The sequence below is a fragment of the Penicillium waksmanii genome (assembly GCF_028829765.1).
Source record: "Penicillium waksmanii strain IBT 27052 chromosome Unknown utg000008l:1.0-5622682.0:1.0-5626561.0, whole genome shotgun sequence".
Lineage (NCBI taxonomy): Eukaryota > Fungi > Ascomycota > Eurotiomycetes > Eurotiales > Aspergillaceae > Penicillium > Penicillium waksmanii.
The window spans coordinates 3,245,268-3,268,070 of NW_026643254.1; the positions used below are offsets into that span (position 1 = coordinate 3,245,268).

Here is a 22,803-nt window from a genome sequence, read left to right on the forward strand (position 1 = left end):
GGGGGGGGAATTGAATGTTCCTGAAAAGAACGGGAAACTTGAGGGTCTTTGGTCTTCGGTCTTTGGTCTCGGCCTCGGCCTCAGTCTCGCCTCGGCCGTGACCGTTTTCATCCTGCAGGTACCATCACATCACGCTGTGGCCCACAGCCTACTGTTGTTTGTGCGAGATGACATGTCGATCTCTCCAGGCAACCTTTTAGTAGCAAGTACGAGTACGGAGTCCTCGTACATGCATACAACAGCTGCATGGACTGACCCCTGGAATTGTTGTCTCATGTTAGGCTGCAGACATAATCAAACTACTCCAAGCAGTCCAGGAGTGCAGTATAGGGCACTCGGATGAAGACCCTAGCAATCCAGACAGTCAGGGCCAGTGGGTAACTCTCGAGTAACTAAAACTAACTCTTTTCCTTCGGGTCCGATTCTTGGTTGACGGTGGATCCCAATGAAAAAAAAAGCCATGGATGTATTGGGATGTAAAATACGATAGTTACTCAAGCTCCACACTGTGGAACTGTGGAAATACAAATACCATTTCCAATACCAGGAGGTGGACCAGTGCATGATGGCTTGATGCAGCATCGGCACTATTACGATTACTCTCACTCTCACTCGGACTATTGCTGCTATTTACTCTCATCTCATCTCATCTCCCCCTTCTTTACCCTTTTCTCCCCTCCCCTCCGAATCGAACCAAATTACAAGCTGGTTTGTGATCGTGGAGATTCATTGCTCACGAACATTGGGCTCCCCCCCACGCTCCTTGTTCCGGCTCCCCCTTTTTTTTGGTGTTGCCCCCATTCCACGTGTGAAGCCACACTTTTCCAAGGGCTTCACTCAGCCGGAGGTCTTCGGATCCCGCTTTTTGCGATCATCAGCCACAATTAATCACTTCGAGGTATGTCTTCATCTACTATTCCACTTTGAACAACCCTCCTTCTTTGCCTCCGACGCCTCCGACACCTCCGACACCTCCGACACTCGCGCATCCCTCCCAATCTTCAACTTTCATCTTCAATCCAAGGATCATCCCAACTGACGATCTTTCACCGTACCTCAGATCAACCTGTTCTCCGGTTGTTGTCGAACGAACCAGAAACTTGGACCGTCGAAAGCAGAAAATTGACTCGGTCTCTACTGCTCTCCTCGTCACTCGGTAGTCCTTGCCTCAAACCACCTCGACGCGTTGAAAACCCACATACACACAACGCACACACAACACACATACACGCGCCACCCCCCACCAACGTCCCAGAGAAATCCCAGACGGTGCAAAAAGTCCCCCGTCGTTCTCTTCCTCGAATCGTTGCTTCCCTCTGTGCGATGCCTCGTCGGTTTAGCAACAACTCCTCCTCCAACGACACTTCCAACCCGCCGTCCTTTTCTCCTTCCTCCGGAAAGGGCGGTATTGCCAACAAGGCATCCTCGGTCAAATCCAATCGACTCTCTCAATTGTTTTCGAGCTCCCCTAAATCCAAGGCTCAGCCTCAACCTATACAGGCGGCCCCCCCAGTCGACCGGTGGGAATCCTCCTAATAACGCCTCTCCGCCGATCAGCTCGGCATCACTGTCCCTACCGACAATCTCTCTGTCCACTGCCACTGCCGATTACCCTCATACCGACGAAATGCCGACGACACTCTTTCAGCCTCCTACCCCCGAGGAGGCCCGCCGGCAGGCCAAGCAACATGCCCAATTCGGCACCATCGGTCACCCCTCCCACCGCTACTCCAGTCGGCACCCTGGCGGTGTCTTCCCGGAGCCGGTGATGGACGAGCCGCCGTATTATTATCTGCTTACGACTTATATCAGTTACCTAATTCTAATTGCCTTCGGACACGTTCGTGACTTCTTCGGCAAGCGCTTCCGGGAAGAAAACTACCGCCATCTCAAGTCCCGCAACGGGTACGGTGCCCTTAACAGTGATTTTGACAACTTCTATGTGCGCCGTCTCAAGTTGCGAATTAACGATTGCTTCGAACGTCCTGTTACGGGCGTTCCCGGACGTACCATCACATTGATTGACCGGGCTACCAACGATCATAACCAGCACTTCTACCTGACTGGTACCACCACTGATACCCTCAACCTGAGCTCCTACAACTATCTTGGATTCGCCCAGTCGGAAGGACCCTGTGCCGACATTGCGGAGGACTCTGTCCGCAAATATGGAATTGCAACCCCCAGCACCCGAGCTGAGACCGGTACTCAGGATCTTCACGTTGAGGTCGAGGATCTAATTGCCCGATTTGTGGGTAAGGAGGCGTCGATGGTTTTCTCGATGGGCTTCGGTACCAATGCCAACGTCTTCCCCGCACTTGTCGGAAAGGGTGATCTGCTCATCTCCGACGAACTGAACCACGCCTCCATTCGCTTCGGTGCCCGTCTCTCTGGTGCATCCATTGCCATGTTCAAGCACAACGATATGAAGGATCTGGAACTCAAGCTCCGTGAGGCCATCTCTCAGGGCCAACCCCGCACTCACCGTCCCTGGAAGAAGATCTTGGTTGTCGTGGAGGGCCTGTACTCCATGGAGGGCTCCATGTGCAACCTCCCGGGTCTTGTTGCCTTGAAGCACCGCTACAAGTTCAACCTCTTCGTCGATGAGGCACACTCTATCGGAGCTATCGGTCCCCAGGGTCGTGGTGTGTGTGACTACTTCAGCATTGACACCTCCGAAGTTGATGTTCTTATGGGTACTCTCACCAAGTCTTTCGGTGCCAACGGCGGTTACATTGCGGCAGACAAGTACATGATCGAGAAACTGCGGGCCATTAACTCCGGTATCTTCTATGGTGAATCTCCCGCCCCTGCTGTCCTCATGCAAATTTCGTCCGCTCTCCGCATTATCAACGGCGAGCTCGTCCCGGGCCAGGGCGAGGAACGCCTGCAGCGTTTGGCCTTCAACTCGCGGTACCTCCGCCTCGGATTGAAGCGCCTTGGCTTTATAGTATACGGCCACGATGATTCTCCCATCATCCCTCTTCTTCTGTTCAACCCCGCTAAGATGCCTGCCTTCTCCCACGAGATGCTCCGACGCAAGATCTCCGTCGTGGTTGTCGGCTACCCAGCCACCCCATTGGTCTCATCTCGCGCTCGTTTCTGTGTCTCTGCTGCCCACACCAAGGAAGATCTTGACCGGGTTCTGACTGCCTGCGACGAAATCGGCAATGTTCTCCAGCTCAAGTTCTCGACCGGTATTGCTGGTGGCGCTCTGCCTCCTACCGAGGAGATGGCTCCCCCCGCCCGAATTGGAGAAGGAATGGCACCGCAAGCGCTCTGTACAGTTGACCCCTCCTCGGTGGCGGATCGAGGATGTTATCCGACGCGGAGTCCAGGATGTTAAGTCACCTCTGTATTAAATATGACTTGTTCTTCTTCTCTGTCGCTACGTGAGACTGTATTTGAACTTGATGCACATTGGGTTGGAGTCTTTGCGGATGGACGATAGTTCGGTCTCGGTTGATGCTGGTCACGCCGAGTTGCGGTCAAAACTCCATACCTCCCCCTGCTACTCTTTTTGCTTTTGCTTTCTTCCCATTCCCGGTCGTGGCTTCGGCGCGTTGGGTTCACGGCGGCGTTGCTTGGATGTCTCAGCATGGGTGCAGTGCAGAAAGAAGAGAGATGTTTAGTACCCGGGATGATGAAGAGGACCCAGGAAGAAAAGAAACAAAACAGAAAAGTCCTCACCCGGTCATGAATTATTCGAACAAGCAACGAATGGATATGCCCCAGTTTTCCTATGATCCTCCTCCCCCTTTTTAATCCATCTTCTCTTCTCTGTCACTTTTATCTTGCTAAGAATATTGCTTAATGCCGCCTCTCTCGTTTCTCACATTGCACATCACATCGCTCACCCAGACCGCCACCTGGCTACCCCGTGGCTCCTCCCCTTTCCCCATGTCACTGGAGTTCGTTGCAGAGTACGCAAGGCTCTAGCTTTATGCTTTTTTCAATCCATGCTTAATCATTAATGAGATGGTGTGACAAGACTGGACCGGGCTGGGCGAGTATTCTAGCATGGAAAACACATGTACACATTACTTTCTACTTGGCAACCCCTAGGGTTGGCTTGGTTTTTGGCGGGTTGGTACCCGTTGACGCCGTTTTATTCTTGAAGTACTTGTTTATAATTAGATGATTCGTTGAATGTCAATATACTACTATCATGCGGATTTTTTCAGTAGATGTGCGTACATACTCTGATTTTCAACCTTTCCAGGCTATGGTCTGAATCATCTTTGTGTAGGCAAAGTAATACTGGTAGACTTCACGACCAAAGTATTTGAGCGAGTCAAGCACTATATCCATCGCGTCGATGAAGCTCCACAGAGAACCTACGAGATATTGCAATCCACCTAAGACCAGTACTGGATCTTGGAAGAGGCCACAGATGGACATCCAATACAGCCAAGTTCAATCTACCCTGCGTGGGTCGAGTGCGTTTATAAAATTCCAGACAAGTACGATTATCCATTTCCAGTGGACAGAAACTGGTATGAAAGAAGGAAGTATTGGGCCACTCGACAGGCTGAGGTTCTTGAGGGGCTATCTTGATCATTGAGTACATTATACAAGTATGGGAAAGCTCTCGCCTGCCATTCCTACTGTTTGATCTTCTTTTCTGAAGACTTATGCTTTATAGATAATGTTTCTTTTCGTTTCTTGATGTCACGGTGTTTTTCTTTATTCTGTAGTGGCAGATACTGCGCTTTCAAACTTGAAGTTAATAGACCTGCTCGGTACCTAGACACTACTGGTAGCTATTCCTGTCTTTGGATAGACCTTCAGGGCTCCAGAATTATTGTCTCTTCGGCTTTGGCTTTTACAAGAACAATTAACATGAGTAATAATCGTTTCACTTGATGAGTATACATGTCATATGTACAGAAATAATCCGAAAGTGCAAGGCAATGGTAAGCTATCTCAACCCCCAACTCTATATTCGACCTGCAACCTTCCACTCGCTCCACACCATGGTATAGTAAAAATCAAAAACGCCAGAAAAGGAAACCCTAAAACAGAGGAAACAAGAACCAAAATGCAAAGCAAGAGTCGAGTCATTCCCCATCCAATATGGGAGATCAAAAAGAAAAACAAAGTGCCCAATGCGTGAATGAGTCCAATGAAAAGTCGTAATGTCGTTAATGTATCATAACCACCTTCGCTCTAACGAAGGCAGTTGGTCGAACCCTGTAAGAAAGGAATAGGGTTTAAATGTATATCAAGGTAGATAAGTGACTATATCAAACAGTCCCGTATCGTCCTTGTTCATGGCTAAGTAGGGCCTGGCCCTCCCGCGAGCGCGTACGCTCGTCACGCTCCGGCGACGTTGAAGGAATCCATCCGCGCATCCATCCACGCACGCGACGCCACTTACTGCGGCCGCGCTTGGGGTCTCCATCCTCGGAACCAATATAGCTCTCGCCATCCTCGTCGTCTTGTGGGCCGTACATCAAGAACTGCACGCCCATGAAGCCATCCAAGAATAGAACGCCAAATGCACCCAGGAAGAAGGGCAGACTCCGTCCAATCCACTCCCAGCGATCATTACCGTGGTCATCGGCCCAACCGCCACCGCCGTACGGCGCGAAGTCATACCAGGCATTGGGGTTGGTGAGCAAAGAGGAGGAATAGAACAAGTTGCCGCTGAAAGCAGCCATGAAGAGAAGCGGGGAAAGACCTTCTGTGCTCTTGCGGCGGTAGTTCTTGATGAGTTGGGGCGGGCGTGAGCCCAGGTAGAGGAGGGTTGACATCCAGGAGAAGATGCGACCCACGATCTCGATGATTGTTTCACGGGGAGCATGGGAAATGGGCGGGTGAGGTGACGGGCCGGTACCGGTAGGACTAGCATTGGCTAGGACAGCACAAAGCAGCGAGGCAATGAGCATAGTGCGGGGTAGTGCGAATGGAGGGCTGGAGGCGCTGCTTCTGACCCGGATCGACCGGCGCGAGGAATTTGTCTTCTCATTCGAATATGATGCAGTGGGATTGACGGTTGAGTTGAGAGTTGATCCGGTCTGCACACCCGCGTCTGTCGCCTCGGATTTCTTTGACACGTCCATGTTGACTGGTCCCAATGATTGCGACTGTTGTGTTGCATTGTTGTCGGGCAGGGGCACCCCCTGTAGCAGCCCGCCGGTGGAATCGGATGCATCGTGCGAGTGTGGTAATTCGCGGTAGCTGTTGTACCGCCGGGCTTTATAGTGGGTGTACCAAAAGAATTGAATGACTAGCGCGACATCCACGCAGACATAGTAACTGGCGACGACGACTTGCCAGCCGGCCTGGCGGGTGAAGAGGGCGCCGATAAGATTGCTCACATCACCGAAGCACCAGATGACGAGGAAGAATATGGACAGACCGGAGGTGGATTGGAGCTGGTAGTTCTTGAATATTTGGGGTAGCTGGGCGAAGAGCCATGACACAATGCTGAGGGTGCCGAGAACGGAGGAGATCAGCGCGAGAGGAGTGGGGAGGCAGATGTGGAGATGTGAGGAGATAGCGGTCAGAAGAGGCGAAGAGGGTTCACAGTGGTCTGGAAGAGACCCAGCAACAAGGTTGTATAAAAGCGGCGGAGGCATATTCTAGGAGAAATAGCCAAGGAGGACTCGCGGTGGCCGTGGTGGGCTCGGATATCAAGCGTAAGGTTGGTAAGGTGAGGATGCAGCCGAATCCGGGGAAGCGATAAGGCGGGGGTGAGGATTTCGGGTCGCGAGTCTCGAGGCAGGGCGGTTCAGAAGGAAAGAAAAAGACAGCAAGGACGAGGAAATGGTGTAAAAGGTCGAGTGCGAGTCTAAGTCTAGGAGTGAGGGGGAATAAAGAAAAAGAGAAGAGGAGAATGAGAATGAGAAAGAGGTCACGCAGTCATAGTCACCCCTCGGGCTCAGCTGAACATTGCGCAGGGCGCCGACTTAGGGCAAGTAGGGTCTTATCTCCCTGCTGACTCATTCGATAAACACTGGAGCATCAACCAATCAGAAGTCTCCGATATCAACCTCGGTGGACCCCGGTGGAGTCCGGTTTGGCCCGCGGAGGCGATCCAGTGGTTCTCCTTACTTCATCCCATTTGTGTGTGTGACTGTTCCGATCTGTTGATATGTGCAGCAAAAGAAAATTGATTATTATACTCCGTATTCGTCTAATCTCTCTTCCACCCCGCATTCCCACGGTTTGATCTACAGTAACACCGCAAGGGCCAACACACCCGCAGCAGCCGCCACCCCGGACGCCATGACTCCGGTCGCCGGTGCCGAATTTCCATGACCTCCACTACCAGGCCCTCCAGTGGGCTCGTAGTGCTCGGAAACCCAACTCTTGACGCTGCTAGGAAGATCCGCATACCACTGCGGGTAGTGGCCGTCTGCGATCTCGCTGAAGATGGACGACCGCGCTGATGGGTTGCCCAGTTGGGACAGATAGGATTCCGGAATCGCAGTGATGAGCACAGACTGGATCGAGGCCGGGGGTGCATCGCCGAGTCCTGTCAATGAAGGGCCCGTCGTCATAGTAGGCATATCGAGACTATTAGCGGTCGTCTCACTGGCACTGTCAGTGTCATGACTGTCACCCCCACCCAAGTGCGTCGCACTGGGGTAGTCCGTCAGCCCATAGTCGCTCAGGGTGTAGTCATTCAGGTAGTCAGAGTAGTCGCTCAGGTAGTTGGTGGGCAAGTCTTTATATATGTCGCTATAGTCCGAGTCCGTGAGGTAGTCAAGATAGTCGGTCTCGGAGGCTCTGTTTCTTTATGTTAGACCGGATTGAGGAGGTTTCCATAGTCAGAAAGGCCGTCTTACAGGCTATTGAGATCGCCCATGAGACTGTTGTAGTAGTCATCGGAGGAGTCGCCATATTGCTTCTTCTCCAGTTCGGCAGTAGCCAGAACAGAGGCTGAGAGGCACAGCAGAGCCAGAGTCTTAGAATGCATATTCTTGTTGGATTAAAAGACCGGTGATATAGCAATATAGTACTAGTATGTGTAAGACTAGTCGTACTAGTCAACTCGGAATAAAAGAGTATATGCTGAAAAAAAAGAGGTTCGAGAAGGATATGGACGGAAGGAAGTCAAGACTCAAATCACCATCCTCGATCAGGGCATCAGCTCCAATTTAAGGGTCCTCAACGTCCCTTCTTCGGCCCTTCAGCCGCAATGGTCCACCCCTTTAACAAATATCAGCCTCCGCGCGAATAATCACAATCATGGCTCACTCGTATCGATCCACTAAACCCAAAACCAAGGCTAAACAAGCCCTCCAGCAAATCCTCTGGTGTGGTAACCGAGATGGAACTCCTCCGAGATGTAGGGTCCAAGCCTTCTTCCTCGATGAATCCAATCAGAGAACCCAGATCACCGTGAGCAGAACGGAGTCAGTGTCAAAGAACGAGGCGATTGGAGACGCCGGCTCGTCAGTTTCTCCCGGAATGGGACCAGCGGGCAGAAAGGGCTTCGGCTGTGCCTCGTATTCCCGCTGAAGATGAAAAGGGGCTTCGGGCTAGATGGGACCGTTAGCTAGAAGCTGAGAGTTATTCGAGGCACGCTACCCGTGTTGATCGTGAGAGGTGTGGATCGTATGGTTAAAGCTCAGATAAAGTTTTGAGGCTGGTTTCGTCAGGAATCTCATCGATGGGCCCAAAGTGCCCTTTATCCCTTTGGATGATCTCTTAATTATCTCTGAAGACTTGTTAGCCTCGCTTTTCATAGCCCATGATTTCTTTCCCTGTTACCAGTCTATGTACCGATCCAAGGCGGCGAGGAAAGACCCTGATCGACAGGTTCAAATGCGGGTCTGGTGGGAACAGATACGAGGCGTGTTGTCGTTTCGAGCTTGAATACGAACCCTACAGATTTTTCATGCCTCAATTGGTCCAAATTTAATTTCGCCAAGTCGTTCCTGAATAAATTTCAGGGTCCAGCCAGTTGCCAAGACCTAGACTGAAGGGTCCATCTCGTAACCTTGGTGAGAGCCCTAACTTTGGGTTCTGTTGGCCAACAATCTAACCAATATAATCCAATAAACACGGATGCGAAGGGACAGTACGGAGTATGGAGTGAATAATTCTTTGGCTCTCCGTGAAGAGAATGATTTTAGTTGTTTTAAATTTGGCATAGCCTCCAAACGTACGGAGTACTCGTAGTAGTTGTGTAATTTCAAAGGCAAAAGGTAAAAGGCAAAATAGCAGAATATTGGAATAATGGAATCAGCCGTAAAATTCATGATCACGTCAATCTCGTTCATCATAAGGAGCTCTTCATCATGAACCTCGAGATAAAATAGACAGAAAGGGAAAAGCACTGCAGCCATCATCCTGGCTGGGAAGAATATGCTAACACGCCATCGATACTTGGCCTTGCATCAGACACACAAAAAGGAAGGACAAAAAGGAATCCATCATCACAAATCAAAACATCATCGCCTCTATGTCATGAAATTCTGAACGCATATTCAGTAATCGTCCTCGTCACGGTGTCGTGAATGGCTTCGACTCCGACTATGTCGGTGATGACTATGGTGGTGGTGATCATGTCCGAGGTGACTGAGGTGACTGCTATTATGACTGCCGTGATGACTTCCATGATCACTTCCATGGTGACTGTGGTGACCGTGGTGGCTATGGTGACTATGATGGCTAGCATGCGACGATAAGGATGGCGAGGGGGGGCCTCTCATGCTTCTTCGTTTTGTCTTCAAGCAAGTTTCCGATGATAGCCCCGCCAATCGCACCCAGGATACCATGATCTTTCTTGTGTCCGAAGTAATAACCCGCGGCTCCACCAGCCAGAGACCCTCCAAATCCACGGTCGCCCTCGAGATCTTCTGCACCCCGGTTTGAGTCCCGACTCTCCTTGTCGTGAGGTCGGGTATTATCTGCCTCCGACACGTACACCGGGGGTGGGCGCGGGCTGTGTGACGGTGTGTATCTCGGTTCATCGGCTGGGTGGCCATCGCTTTGAATGAGTCAGCTTTCTGTTTCTGGTGCTATGTAACTCTCCCACTTCATTCACGTACTAGTATCCCGCATTCTCGGGGACCTTTCCACTATCATGAAATGGTATCCCTGGAGCGCTGGCCGGACCGAGGTGATCTGGTTGTCCTACCGGCGTGTAACTTCTGTTGGGCGCATTGCTCTGGTATCCTTCCGGCTGAAGGTGGTATTGACTCGACTGCGGAGCATAATTGTAGTTTTGATCCGGCGATGCCACACCACCATAGTCGGCATTGCTGTATGGGGGCTGCTGGTGCGGATATGCGCCTTGCTGGTGAGATTGCTCGTCCGGGGCTGGGGGATAGTAACTGACCCCACCCGGGAGTAGGCGTTGGATATGAAGTGTAGGGATTGTAGGGGTCAGCCATAACAGCGAGGTGAAGGTGAGAGAAATGAAAGGTGTTTCGAGATGGGAAAGAGAGAGAGGGAGAAAATGTTTTATACTAAGTAAACATTGTCAGTGACTGTCAGCCGGGAGGCATAACATCATGCGTGCGGCTGACCTGTCCGCACGACCCTTCTGCCGTGCAGGAACTTTGGCATGCGCTTACCTCCAATCAGAATTGCAGGGATTCTGCACCAGGCGTCTAATGAGGGGGGTCATGCCCCTCGTTCTACGCTTGATTCTGGCTACTGGAAATGACGGTGCATGATTGAAGACGGAAAGACAAATTGGTATTGCGATACGTCATCGTCAAGTAGATGAACTATAGAGGGAAAGAAGTGAAGACAAAACAAGTATGACTCGGATGACTCGGGGTATTCCGGCGAAAATCAGAAAATCGAATGGACAAGAAAGGATCCAATGCAAAGAATGCGCTGACTGTTGATCAACTAGGAATCACAGGTCGCTTCTCAGTAATGGAACGAAACAAGGCAGGTCGTCAAAATTGCATCGATTGGCGGGGGGCATAAATGCGACCAAAAGAGAAATCGGGTGTATTGGGGTTGCATGAATAAAACTTGAAGAGAGAAGAAAACGAATGTAACAAGGCCAGTCGGAGCTGATGTGCCCAGCACAATTTCCTGGTCTTTCCAGGACAACTCGACAGGCCCATGAATATATCCACAGACACATTGGTAGAGAAAGATTGATATACAGTAGACGAATCAAGCGGTCGGGCTCTGCGGGCTTCGCAGGCTGTTGTTCCTCGCTCGCTGGGACATCCAGTTCACAAGCATCTCGTCGAGTTGATTGTTCATCTCTTTTAGACGTTTGCTCTCTTCCTTGAAAAGGCGACCAGTAACCGGATGATCAGTCCCAGCCGGGGGAATATTGGACTTGTCGTGGACAATAATGAATAGGTCGCGAATGTCATTTTCATCGTCCATGTAGGTTCGTAAGCTAGCGTCACTCCAGGTCGGGGTATCTGAAAATGTGTCCACAGAACCTGGAGCAGCCTCGCTACTCTTCAGGTCGTTCACGTCGACTTCAGGAGACGACGGGGGTGAGAATGGAGACGTGGAGTGCGTCCGAGGTCCGGCATCTGCCGTCAACCCTGGGGCGGCGGCGATGGGTATATGCTCCCCCACAGGAGAAACATCGACGGGGGACTCCACGCCCATCGCTCGATCGTAGTCGGTGACCACTCTTGGCATCAACTTTTGTGGTGGCGAGACCACGGATGGCTGCACTGTCGTCTTGGGTTCGTATGTTCCTCGCCATTGTACTTCGCTGGAAGATCGTTCAATCGGAGATACCAGCTGTTCTCTGGATTCGGCAGTTGCAAACGAGTCCTTTGAAGGACTGGGCTGGCTGGGCTGGCTGACCGGGGATGTCACTATTCCTCGACTCGATTCCATATTGCCCGATTCCTCCGAGGCCACGCGACGGATAGACTGCCCGGATTGGCTCGCATCCTTGGCCGCCTCTGTCGCAAACTGACCCTCGACTCTCGTTGGTGACATCGTCGCTGGGGGTTGCTTTTGTAGTTTGTTGGTGGCTTGTTTCTGAGGCCTGGACGGTCTTTGTTCCGGCGAAAGGGACTCGGATGAGGTCTTCGGTTGCGGCGAGGCTCGGAAATTCGACTCTGCTGGAGACCTTTCGGCTTCTTCATAGTCGTCGATTGATTTGCCCTTCTTGTCTTTCCTTTTGAACAGTCCACTGAGCATTCCCGACTTCTTGTCTTTGCGTTTCTTCTCTTCTTTCACCTTATCTTGAGAAGACAATTTACTCTCGATACTTTCCATACTTCCACGAGGCTTCACAGATGTTAGACATTATCTTGAAATTGGGGGTTTGTTGATAACCTACCTCTTTCCACTCAGCCAGACCATTGTTGATGTTATTGTTGTTGGACTCATCGCGCAGCAAGTTAGGTGTAAGAGATATTTTCTTCGGTTCGGCAGTGTCGTCCTTGAAGAAGGAATCCGTGTTCCGTACAGTACCATTTCTGGATCTACTGACGGTGGGTTCTGGTAATAGATCAAAGTTAGGGTTCCGTTCTCGTTCAAATGACGAGGGACGCCAATTGATTGCTTACCTTCTGGGTCGAAGAATTCTTCGCTGGAGCGTCGGGGGTCCGAAATCGAACGCTCCGGCTCTTGTTTCTCTTGTAGTTCCGCCTCTGCCTGCTCTGCGGGCTTTTCCTTCTGTGCCTTCGGTCTGAGGGGTTCCACCACAATATCTTCAGTCTGTTCCTGGGCGTCCCCTTCTTCCGATTCAACGGTTTCATCGTCATTGAAGAAGTCGCCATGTTCGGAATCGTCGTCCGAAGAGTACTCAACGTCTGAGGCCTCGATGTATGTCGGGGGTGCGAAGTTAACAGTCTTCGCATTCCGTCGGCGCATCGCCTTTTTCAAAGGATTCTTAGACTTTTCGGAATTATCACCAAGCATGGTCGCCGAGAGCTGCTAATGTTAGAGCGGGTCCAGTTGACGGATAGAGCATTGAGACATACATCGACATTACGGTGCTTGTTTAATCGGGCAAGTCTCTCGGTAGGTGTTTCAATGTGCTCGGCCGGGAGGTACCCTGATTAATATTAGTATTGTTCAAGGGGTTTTAAAGAGGTCTGGACCTACCAATGCTTCCATCTTTGACCACGCGAACCAGCCACCAATAGCTGTTGCTATCATCCAAAAGAACCATGGTGTCTCCCTTTGAGGCATTCGCCTGCCCATCAACAGTTGCGACAAAATTGTGAAGAGCGTAGACAAATTCGAAGTCAATATCCTCTGCTTGCAGTTAGTTTCAGGCTCCCCGCACAGTGAACACTCCTGAGGCCCTTACCATCATCAATTGAGGGAGAACTAGAGATTTTGTCCATTAGATCATCATCAAGAAGATCATCGCTTTCGCCATCGGCCAAATCGCCATCTTCATGATCGTAATGTCCATTTGATCCCATATCATCATCGTCCGTGTCGTCCCCATCTTCATACATCCCATGTCCACCTGCTCCCGGTCCACCCATTATCTCCGCTTTCGAATCCTCTTCCGCATGACGAATCGACGATTCTTGATGGGGGGCAGGCCGGCCGGCCCCTAGAGGAGCTGGTGCTTCGGGTTGTTTTGTGTGATCCTTCGCAGACGGTGTATCATGGTCTTGGAGGTCGAGTGTATCTAGGGTAGTCGGGATCAGCACGGGAAATTGCAATCAAGCGCGGGTTCATGAGGCGGATATAGCTCCGACGAAAAGACATACCAGCGCGTATAATCTGAGGCCTCGTCATGTTGCAAGAAGCAATGAACGTGGGATCGGCGGTGAGGAGGCGGAGACGCGAGTGATAAAAGAAGTCGGGGGAAGGAGGGATTGTTGAACCAGCGCTATTTGGCGTAAAGAGGACAGGAAGATAAGAGTATGCGAAAAAGAAAATCCCTTGGCCAGCGCTGCAAGATTGAGAAAGTAATTGGGATTCACCGCGGAGTCCCTGGAACTGGTCGGCCCGTAAAAGAAAGACTGCGCCTTAAACAACAAAGGTGGGGTGGCTGGGCTGCACTTCAAGTCGCAGCACTAAGGGCGAGGCGGAGAAGAAAAAACTACTGCCAGAGCGACATCAGAATAAGAAAGGAAAGGACTGTTTGATTGTTTGAATCTCCAAGTATCCCCAGACATGAAGCCAAAAGGAGGTTGCTCCCAAACAAGCGCCCCTTGCGCGCGGCTAAGTGATTAATCAGGGGTCCGCGAAGCCCCTGAGAGTCGCCCGATCGGGTTAGGGCTTAGGGCCTCTCTATACTATGTATAGTGACATAGTTACATACGTTTATAGTAAATATACACTTTTACAGAACATTGAAATACATCTAAATGTTGGTGGCTTGATTCAAAGTTCAATATGGTTAGGTTGGATGGTTGCTAGGGTTAGTCGCCTAGTGTTGCGTGGTTGTTGTGGTATTTCCCAATTCGATGCAACGAGACAACGCCCTTGATTCATTGCCGATCCCCAACTGTATGTCCTCCGAGTCAGTACTAGTAAACAAATAAATTCAGACCTGCCCTAGCTAAAACAAGGTTGATTCTATCATTCTTGTACGTAAAATGTCTCCTAGCTGGATGCCTAATTTGTGTTATTGTTCCGCAAAAGGCGGGAGGGAGGTTTATCTGACGTCGTGACGCCCATTCCAATCAACTTTATGTAGACGTTGGATATGTGGACTCGGGAATATTTTCCGATTGTTTGCACATGATCGATTTACATACTACTTTATTGCTACCTACTACTAGTACTACTAAGGCGGTGCATCTGCCCAGGTGGGCACCGGCTGGCTACATTAGTATCCTAAACATGCAGCGTAGTAGTAGTAGTAGTAGTAGTAGTAGTATATATTGCTACTACCTACCTACTACCTAGATAGTAAGTAGTACTATGTAGTCCTGTTCTACCACTCCAACTCCAAATTTTCTAATTTATCACTGGCATCTTGAATAATAAACTTCGGAATTGACGCACTAAGCTACGTTATTTATTGAAAGTCCCATAATCACATTTGCCATATTTTCATTCAAGTTTGTGTTGCATAAGCTAGTAATACTAGTAGAGAATATTTGATTGAAGCTGGGCGGGCTTGACCAGATTCCGCTCCCGGTTGGGGCGCATGAGGCGGCCTCCAGTGCGCCTTATGGAGCCATAGATTCATTGCAAAATTTTAACCACGCCTGGTAATTGCTTGACAGTCGTGACCTAAGTTGGCATCAATGGCGGAACTAACATGCCGAGCTGAGGGTATAAATAGGCTCGGAGTGACTCTACCTTTGCAGCTCAGAACTAGGTATAGGGTTGCCAATTGACAGCAATAGCGACAAGGTCACTGTTTACCGAATAGCTGACAAGGCTACGGCTTTAGAGTCGAAGGGGCATTCTGGTGGAATTAAAGCGAACAAGTATTATCACCTTTCACTTTCTGTACGGTCGACTAATATCACCGTTATATTGAGTAAGATGGAATGGCAAAGACCACGGTTACTGCTTCTGACGGTGGACTGAAGAGTGGGTGGGCGTGTTTGTATGGAAGCTATGGTAGTGGCAGTTTCAAGAACGTCCAAATTGGCACTAGCAGTTTGGCTTGAGCTTGTGGTCTTTACTAGTACCAATCGAAATTTACTTGTAGTTGTAAGTACTAGTATCCCCACACCAGTGAGACCCGACATTCAGGTAGTACTTGGGTATCCATACTAGTAGTGACATTCCAAGGTTACTAGTTTGTGAACTTGGAACAATTCAACGTGAGTAATTATGTTTGCAGCCACTATATGTACGTGTAGTCCGGAGTACTTATCCGTGGACTAGTTATTAGTTTATTAGTTATGTGTACAATGTAGGGCAACAGGACGATCAGCTGATCCTCCCGGAATCTCCCGAGGATCCTCCCAAAACGCCCTGCGGCCTCCGGTTGGCTCCGACTGACCAATCTCTTGTCCAGTATTTCCCCTCTGACCTCACTTAGCTTAATGACTCTCTGTTTAACGTCAACATTTCCAATATTTCTCTTACCTACTTCAATCTCTTCCATCGCTCGACGCCGTCGCTCGACCCCGCGATTTTTAAAAGCGTGTCGCCCCCACTTCTAACACGCTTATCGCCCCACCGTCAGAGATCCCATCCCATCCAAATCGACCGACTTTCATCATTCGAAACTCCAAAAGAAAAACGTCGGAAGTGCTTTCGCAACCCGACTGCGAGCCTACGAAGGGCTCGCTTTCCAAAACGACGTCTTATTCCGCGCTCCTGCCGAGGGCATGGCGTATCCGGAGAGGCACGGGTTAGCGAGTTTGAGGATTGAAACATCCTTTCGCGAGAACAGATCAGGATGGCCCGGTGAAGAGCAAGGGAGGGGGAAATCGACAGAGAGTGGCGATGGTATCGAGAGCGAACGCACCAAATCTCATGACTACAAGGCGCACCGCCGTGATACTAATGAAGACCGCAGTGTGTTAAGTGATTTGCATTCTGCAACACCTCCCATCTCAGTCCCTCGCCCTGAAGGCCGCCCGGCCGATGACGCCGAATACCCCCACAAGCCAGATGAGATTTCAGGCTCCCCCCCTTGACTCATACCTGCAAGACTCGTACCTGCAAAAGCGTCGCCCCTCCATTTCCTTCCACCCAACGGTCTCCCTGGACTCGGGTATACAGCGCCCGCTAGAAGAGCCTCTCGTGAAAGGCGACGCCAAGAACCGCCCCCCGCAAAAGTTCGAGTCCCGGACCTCTGGTCTCCGGAACGCGCTTTCTCACGATGATGGCTCCGCCGACCCGCAATCTGTCGCTTGGGGTTGCGAATCCAAGCGGTCCCTCGAAGAGCGGGGTATCCCGACCGGGGCTTCCCGTTCACGCCCTTCCGTTTCCTCGGAGGATGGCTCGATAACAACAAATGAACTCGATCAACCGACCTCTCTGACATCGGTATCAACGGCTTCCCCAGGCGATGAAGTTCATACACCGCCCGATGGCAAAGATGTGCTGCTATCACCTCTCTATATCACTTCGCCCACCCAGTCGCTGACGTCCCCCGAGGACCGCAGCTCCTCCTGGTCTGGTGGTGTCATGACGCCGTTTGGAAGTAAGCGCAGCTCTGGGCTTGACCGCAGCAGCAGTCTGCGAAACACCACGCGGCATAGCTCCCGGCGGTCGACCCTTTCCAGCGGCAAATCACCGGCGAGTATGTTCTTGTCTATGTGGTCCTCTGGCAAGGAAGAGCCAGCCACACAGCCAGACGACGAGGGCCAGATGGTTGGAACCGATTATGTTCTAGGAAAACAAATTGGCTTCGGTGGTTTCAGTGTTGTGAAAGAGGCTTATAAGGTAGAAGAGTACGGCGAACCCAAACGTCTTGCTGTCAAGATCGTGAAGAAGCATGTGACTGGCCGCTCCGAGAAAGAGAACGAAGATGTGCAAGCGGAATTCGACCACGAGGTTCGGGTCTGGAGATATCTCAGCCATCCCCACATCCTAACGCTCGACGCCGTTTATGAAACCGACTTCGCTACTTTCTGCTTCACCAAGCTCGCCATCGGTGGTACATTGTTCGACTTGGTTCGCCAGAATCGACAAGGCATCAAGACGTGTCTCGCGAAGAAATATGCTTACCAACTCGCATGTGCCATTCGTTATCTCCACGAAGATACCCGCGTGGTGCATAGGGATATCAAGCTCGAGAATTGCTTGCTCGATCCTATTGCGGACCAAGATGGTAATATATCTTCGACTTTGGTACTTTGTGATTTCGGTATGGCCGAATGGATGACAATTGATAACGGCGGGGACTCTCCCGATCCTTACGATGAGGTCGCTGATCGACCCCCTCCCAAGCAGATGGGCCCTGCTGGCTCGAGTACGAGTGTTGCTGGTAGCCTCGAGTATGCTTCACCTGAGCTGCTTCAGTCGACTGGCGGTGTGATCCACCCGTCAGTTGATATCTGGGCCTTTGGTGTCATCGTTTTCACCATGGTTGTTGGCTCTCGTCCCTTCCAAGACACATTCACCCCTCGCATCCAAGCCAATATACTTAACGGCACATGGGATCAAGATGCCATGCTCGGAGAGATGATCGAAGACAATGTGCATTATGACCGCCGTGATGCCCTTGATCTGGTCAAAGGTTGCCTGGAGATGGATGTCAATAAGCGATGGACCATTCGTGACATTCTGGAATGTCCCTGGCTGCGCGAAGTCGCTCAACCCTCCGAAGACAGCTCGTCCGACTCGGTTTGGCGGCTATAAATTGCCCCCGCTTTTCTCTTCCTTCTTTTTCTTTGAAATGGAACGAAAAGGAATGTCTGGAAGAACACTTCGTGCCCCTGACCTGACGTTCGTTCGTTATATTGAATTTTGATTTTGCTTACTTACTGGCGCTTCCCCAACTCGAGCGCTGGTGTTTTGGATTTTTGGTCAGCTTGATACCCATTATTTCCTAGTAACGTGTGCTATTTGCTAGGACTTTCTGATTTTTGAGATTTTCTTCCCCGGACTTTCGCGTTTGATTGCATTTTGAGCTTTTGATTTGATATGACGGATGGATTCATGATTGTTTACTTTCACTTGAGTTACTCGGCAAGGCGTTTTGTGCGTTCTGACTTTTTTCCCCTTCAATTTTGAATCTCTCGCTGCTTCTATGATTGTACTCTATACTCAGATTTAGCTCTGCTGCTGTCTCGGCTCTATATGCTATTTTCTCTTCCTCCTGGCAGGATCTTAGCTGGAAGATAGAAACATAACAAATCAAAAATACTGGTTTATATTGATTGAATTTCCTTTATGACATCTCTAGGTTGTAAGTGAGTCAGAACACAGCAATCCACCGTGACTGTTTTCGCTCTATCACAAGCACCAAAGTCGGCCGACCCATACTACTACATAGACACATGGATGTATAATCAAATGCCACGGGACACCCACACTGTGATGTATCATATATCCGCCGAGGAGGTAGCCTAGCCCGGTTCCAAACAGAGCGGTATTTAGGCCTTTGCTTGTGCAGACATGTAAGCAAGGCAACGTTTGAGAGGCGGTAGCTTGCTCTGAATAAAGCCGAACTGAGTCGTATACCAAAACCGGTTAAATTTGCATTGTGCATGGGGATGGCCCCCCGCGTTTTTTATTATTTCGGCGAGTCCGTGCTGGACAGGGCCTTATCGAAAATGCGATGAGCAAGGAGGATCCTTTTGGCTAGTTTGGTTCTGCATCGCCTATGCTGGACTTGGGTGTGTTTGCATGTGTGTGTGACGGATGTAATATTGGAGGGGCCTCGAGCAAGGTCTACACAAAGATTTGCAGGGCCGGGGAGTAGATTTTTAAAGATAGGTAAGGGCTTGAGCAAGGTTGACTATTTCATTTCTTAGATGCACAGATAGTTTTCTTTTAGAAATGCCCAGGAGTTCCCGTCAAGCCCTGACACCTGTTTATTGTAGGACGAATCATGCTATGGTATTATGGAATAGCTAGAGATGGGAGTGTTCGAGCGCATCTGACTCTTTTGCGCAACCTCCGATTTATCAAGGAGTTTCACGATCATACTTTAGAGCTAGATGCTTTGAAAGCAACATGAACACAAACGCTGCGGAGTAGGCCAGCTGTCATGAATAACCACACCTGGCAGGAATTAAGCCAAAAGAGGATGCCTCCATCGAAGTCGATATCAATATTTAGCATAGTCATCCAGGATCCGGGGTAAAGAAGCTGGTGTTAAACGGTAGGCTGCACAAGGTGGCCTGATGCCGCCAGAAGACTCGGCAACCAGACCAGATTGCAAGAGCCGAGCATCGATGATCCAGGTTTCTTGTTCTTGGTGAAGCATGCAATGTAATCTGGCTACCGGTATATTTACGCAATAGGAACCTGCTCAATGGCCAAGTGACAGCTGTCGGTAGCGAGGGCAATACTACCGTATCGAGGGTCGTAAGTGTGATGTGTTCTATAAACAAGTATCAGAAGGACAGGACATCATCTATTGGAAACAGAACAAAGCAAATCCGATGCTTTTCCCTGGCGATCGGCAATATACTCATTCAGCCTCAAAGGTCCTACCAGCCAGCCAGCCAGCCAGCCCGTCTTCAGACACGTTCCACAACTACCAAACAGACGCAAAGCAGCCACCAGCCAGAGAAACAGAGCAAAAGCCCAGCCCAAAACGGCGCATGCCCCGGTTGCAAATTGTGTGGTAACAGCCCCAGACAAGCAAAAGAAAGAGCGCTTTGGTCGATTCAAAAATGGCACCGATGACCATATCACAATCGGGAAGAGCAAAGAGGCAAACCAGATCTCAATAAAGCAACGCGCGGTTGCCGAGGACGCATTCAAAGACGACCAATTGACCCTGACATTGAGTAAGTAAGTAAGTACCTTTGACCAGGTGGTTTACGCCGGCGTCATTAGTCTGCCATGGAACAGGCGTCTCATCCCGGTCATCACTAGCAGACGCCTCTGGGGGACGAGCATAAAACAAAAAAAAGAACCAACAAGCTGGTCGTCAGCCACCCCCTCAGTTAGCCAAGATTCGCGTGCTGTGCCCGGGTTCAAAACGACCGATGAGGACAAAATGGCAAAAGGTTGAAGGTTGAAACCACACCCAAACTATGTAGGAGGCTTGGGGGCGCTGGAGACAAAGTTGGAAGTTGATCTGGAACTTTGGAGTCCGCTTTGGAGGCTTGATTGATTGGAGGCTCACACGCTCGGATTTGACTTTGACTACATTTCGGTCAATTTCCTCTTTCTATTCACGTTGTCATCTCCGAAATCTGTTGCGTCTCCATGGAAATGCTGTTTTCGTCGTTGGACGGGAAATCGGAAGACTGTTTGTTCGTCTGGAACTACGTAAGATCGTAGTGATCTCAGCGATCTCATCTCAAAGAAGTCGATGCGCTGGGTGACATAGCTTCACTCAATCCCAATACCACCTGCGGGCAATAATTAACCTTTCCGTTTCCAGGTTTGGGCTATTTCCGCCACTGAAAATTCCAATTTGCTGGACCCTCTAGTTTATTAGCGAACAGTTAACTCGGGGGTATAATTTCCATCACAGCTTTGAGCGGTTGTGCTTTAGTCTTCACCGACAACGGGCCTAAACCATGTACCCCAAGTACGACACTCGGTTATTGCCCCGTCCGGAAAGTCGTCGCCGTTGGAAACAGAAGCATGTACTCCGTACGCCGCCCACTATGTGCTCTAGTCTGAATATTCCCCAGGCAGTCAAAATCATCTTCTTTCACTGACCCGCGATCAGTTGGAAATGTGACTAGCAGCCTCGGGATTGTACCTGGCATCTGCCAAAACCATTGAACCAGGCGTATTCCGTATACTTTTTATTCCCCATTTGTCATAGACGGAATCGATCGGCTTCGGCAGCAATGTCCAAGAAGCTCTAGACTAGGTACATACACATGGAGTAGAGTGGCGGCGATACCGGATGTGGACGGAGAATCGGAGAGGGCGGGAATGTGATCCTGGGAAAGTGACCTTCGGTCTGCACTGGGACACGCGTTGCTCCACCACGATCGGCTGTAGGAATCATGGGTAAGAAGGTGGAAGGCAGAATAATAGAATTTCGGGATTATGGGTAAGAAATTTAGTATTTGGCTTTTGATTGACTATTCCATCCATAGTACGGAGAGTAGCTGGACCGGGATTGCAGTGCGTCTCCCGGGAGCTGGGATGATCATCCCCGAAGAAGATAATCATAGAAATAATATATCAATAAAAAGAGAAAGGAAAAAAAGACCCTGGCGACACACACTGCATGTTCATGGTTGAACTGTGATGATGATTGTGATTATTGATGAGTGATAGCCGAGTGTCTAGACTCGCGTCCCTCCCAGGCCACCATGTGCCTTTTGACTTGAGTCTAATCTTAGACGGACTTGGACGGCCTGAGACACGGCTACGTAATAATGGTCGTGCAGGTCCTCCACTTCTCCACACCGTATACGGTAATTCCAACACACCTGATTGATACGCCGACATGTCGTTAGTTCACTGGCTAAAAATGACAGACCCGAGTGGTCAAAAAACCTATACATTATAGATGCTTCCAGCACTTCCTTTCGGAGTACAGGGCCCATGAAAACTCAAAGGAGACCAAGGCTAAAGTCAAATGAAAAGCAAATACTCGTACACACACAAACACAAACACACAGCGAGGCGATGACGGATGTGTCAGACTAGAGACGTTAAAATGGTGCTTGGGGCGCTGGCTGGGAGACTCTCCAAATCAAATTGATCGAGTCTCGAAAATAATGGATGTATTCCGTACTGTAATATCAAATCATCCATCCGTGCCGCCGTGCGCTTTCCTTTGATTCGAGGCGCAATCTGTTTGGCCCCTGCGCCGGGCTGAGGCATGTCTAGAATCCCTCTCGCATGCACTTGACTCTCCCCTGACTGTGATTGTCTTTGTTGCCTTTGCGACCCGTCATCCCGGCCCGTTGGCGCTTTTCTTTTGTTGTCTCGAACCCTGTCGTGACTCGAGTATGCCAGGGTGGGAAAGGATGAGCTAGTAAATTGATTGAATGACCCAGGTGGATGGATGGTCAGACATCCCCAAAAAAAAGAATCATCCCAAAGCGCCTGCCAGGTAGCTTTCTACTTTCCTTGTAATTTCACTACTGTAGGACCTTCCAACTCCCCCAAAAAATACGAAAACAAGTCAAATCATCTTTGTCGCATGGTGTATTGCCTCACGATCATCGCCCCAAACACACACACCCCCATGTCAGTTGACCTTTGATCGTCTCTCACGCCCCCCTGCTGGAGGTGATCGAAAAGGGGGTGCGGGCTGCGAGGTCGCCCATCCGCCCCGGGCTTAGACGTGGATTGTCTCGAAGAGAGGGGGTAAGAGGAGGGGCAAACGATCCTCTTTTTTTTTTTTTTAGGGCCAGGAATCGGGAA

The 22,803-nt window shown here is 50.2% G+C and overlaps 8 protein-coding genes across 8 annotated transcripts; 3 read left to right on the forward strand and 5 right to left on the reverse strand.

The window, feature by feature from the left end:
* Nucleotides 1–1,627: 1,627 nt before the first annotated feature.
* On the forward strand, nt 1,628–3,346 carry lcb2 (putative serine palmitoyltransferase 2; the record flags this gene model as incomplete). The annotated part of the gene is made up of 1 exon (XM_057268763.1): nt 1,628–3,346. One exon carries the CDS (start codon nt 1,628–1,630, stop codon nt 3,344–3,346), a length of 1,719 nt encoding a protein of 572 aa, XP_057119440.1.
* A 1,900-nt stretch (nt 3,347–5,246) lies between these two features.
* N7481_009545 (PQ-loop repeat-containing protein) lies at nt 5,247–6,584 on the reverse strand (the record flags this gene model as incomplete). The annotated part of the gene is made up of 1 exon (XM_057268764.1): nt 5,247–6,584. One exon carries the CDS (start codon nt 6,582–6,584, stop codon nt 5,247–5,249), a length of 1,338 nt encoding a protein of 445 aa, XP_057119441.1.
* Nucleotides 6,585–7,178: 594 nt separating this feature from the next.
* N7481_009546 (uncharacterized protein) lies at nt 7,179–7,927 on the reverse strand (the record flags this gene model as incomplete). Its single annotated transcript, XM_057268765.1, has 2 exons — nt 7,179–7,737; nt 7,797–7,927. The coding sequence occupies 2 exons, from the start codon at nt 7,925–7,927 to the stop codon at nt 7,179–7,181; spliced, it is 690 nt and encodes a 229-aa protein (XP_057119442.1).
* Nucleotides 7,928–8,333: 406 nt separating this feature from the next.
* Nucleotides 8,334–9,586, reverse strand: N7481_009547 (uncharacterized protein; the record flags this gene model as incomplete). Its single annotated transcript, XM_057268766.1, has 2 exons — nt 8,334–8,492; nt 9,464–9,586. The coding sequence occupies 2 exons, from the start codon at nt 9,584–9,586 to the stop codon at nt 8,334–8,336; spliced, it is 282 nt and encodes a 93-aa protein (XP_057119443.1).
* A 41-nt stretch (nt 9,587–9,627) lies between these two features.
* N7481_009548 (uncharacterized protein) lies at nt 9,628–10,352 on the reverse strand (the record flags this gene model as incomplete). Its single annotated transcript, XM_057268767.1, has 3 exons — nt 9,628–9,946; nt 10,008–10,251; nt 10,298–10,352. 3 exons carry the CDS (start codon nt 10,350–10,352, stop codon nt 9,628–9,630), a joined length of 618 nt encoding a protein of 205 aa, XP_057119444.1.
* Nucleotides 10,353–11,094: 742 nt separating this feature from the next.
* On the reverse strand, nt 11,095–13,659 carry N7481_009549 (SH3 domain-containing protein; the record flags this gene model as incomplete). The annotated part of the gene is made up of 7 exons (XM_057268768.1): nt 11,095–12,186; nt 12,239–12,399; nt 12,468–12,834; nt 12,885–12,958; nt 13,009–13,161; nt 13,217–13,549; nt 13,632–13,659. The coding sequence occupies 7 exons, from the start codon at nt 13,657–13,659 to the stop codon at nt 11,095–11,097; spliced, it is 2,208 nt and encodes a 735-aa protein (XP_057119445.1).
* A 2,504-nt stretch (nt 13,660–16,163) lies between these two features.
* Nucleotides 16,164–18,144, forward strand: N7481_009550 (serine/threonine-protein kinase; the record flags this gene model as incomplete). The annotated part of the gene is made up of 2 exons (XM_057268769.1): nt 16,164–16,355; nt 16,396–18,144. The coding sequence occupies 2 exons, from the start codon at nt 16,164–16,166 to the stop codon at nt 18,142–18,144; spliced, it is 1,941 nt and encodes a 646-aa protein (XP_057119446.1).
* Nucleotides 18,145–19,765: 1,621 nt separating this feature from the next.
* N7481_009551 (uncharacterized protein) lies at nt 19,766–20,360 on the forward strand (the record flags this gene model as incomplete). The annotated part of the gene is made up of 3 exons (XM_057268770.1): nt 19,766–19,773; nt 20,002–20,250; nt 20,273–20,360. 3 exons carry the CDS (start codon nt 19,766–19,768, stop codon nt 20,358–20,360), a joined length of 345 nt encoding a protein of 114 aa, XP_057119447.1.
* Nucleotides 20,361–22,803: the final 2,443 nt, after the last annotated feature.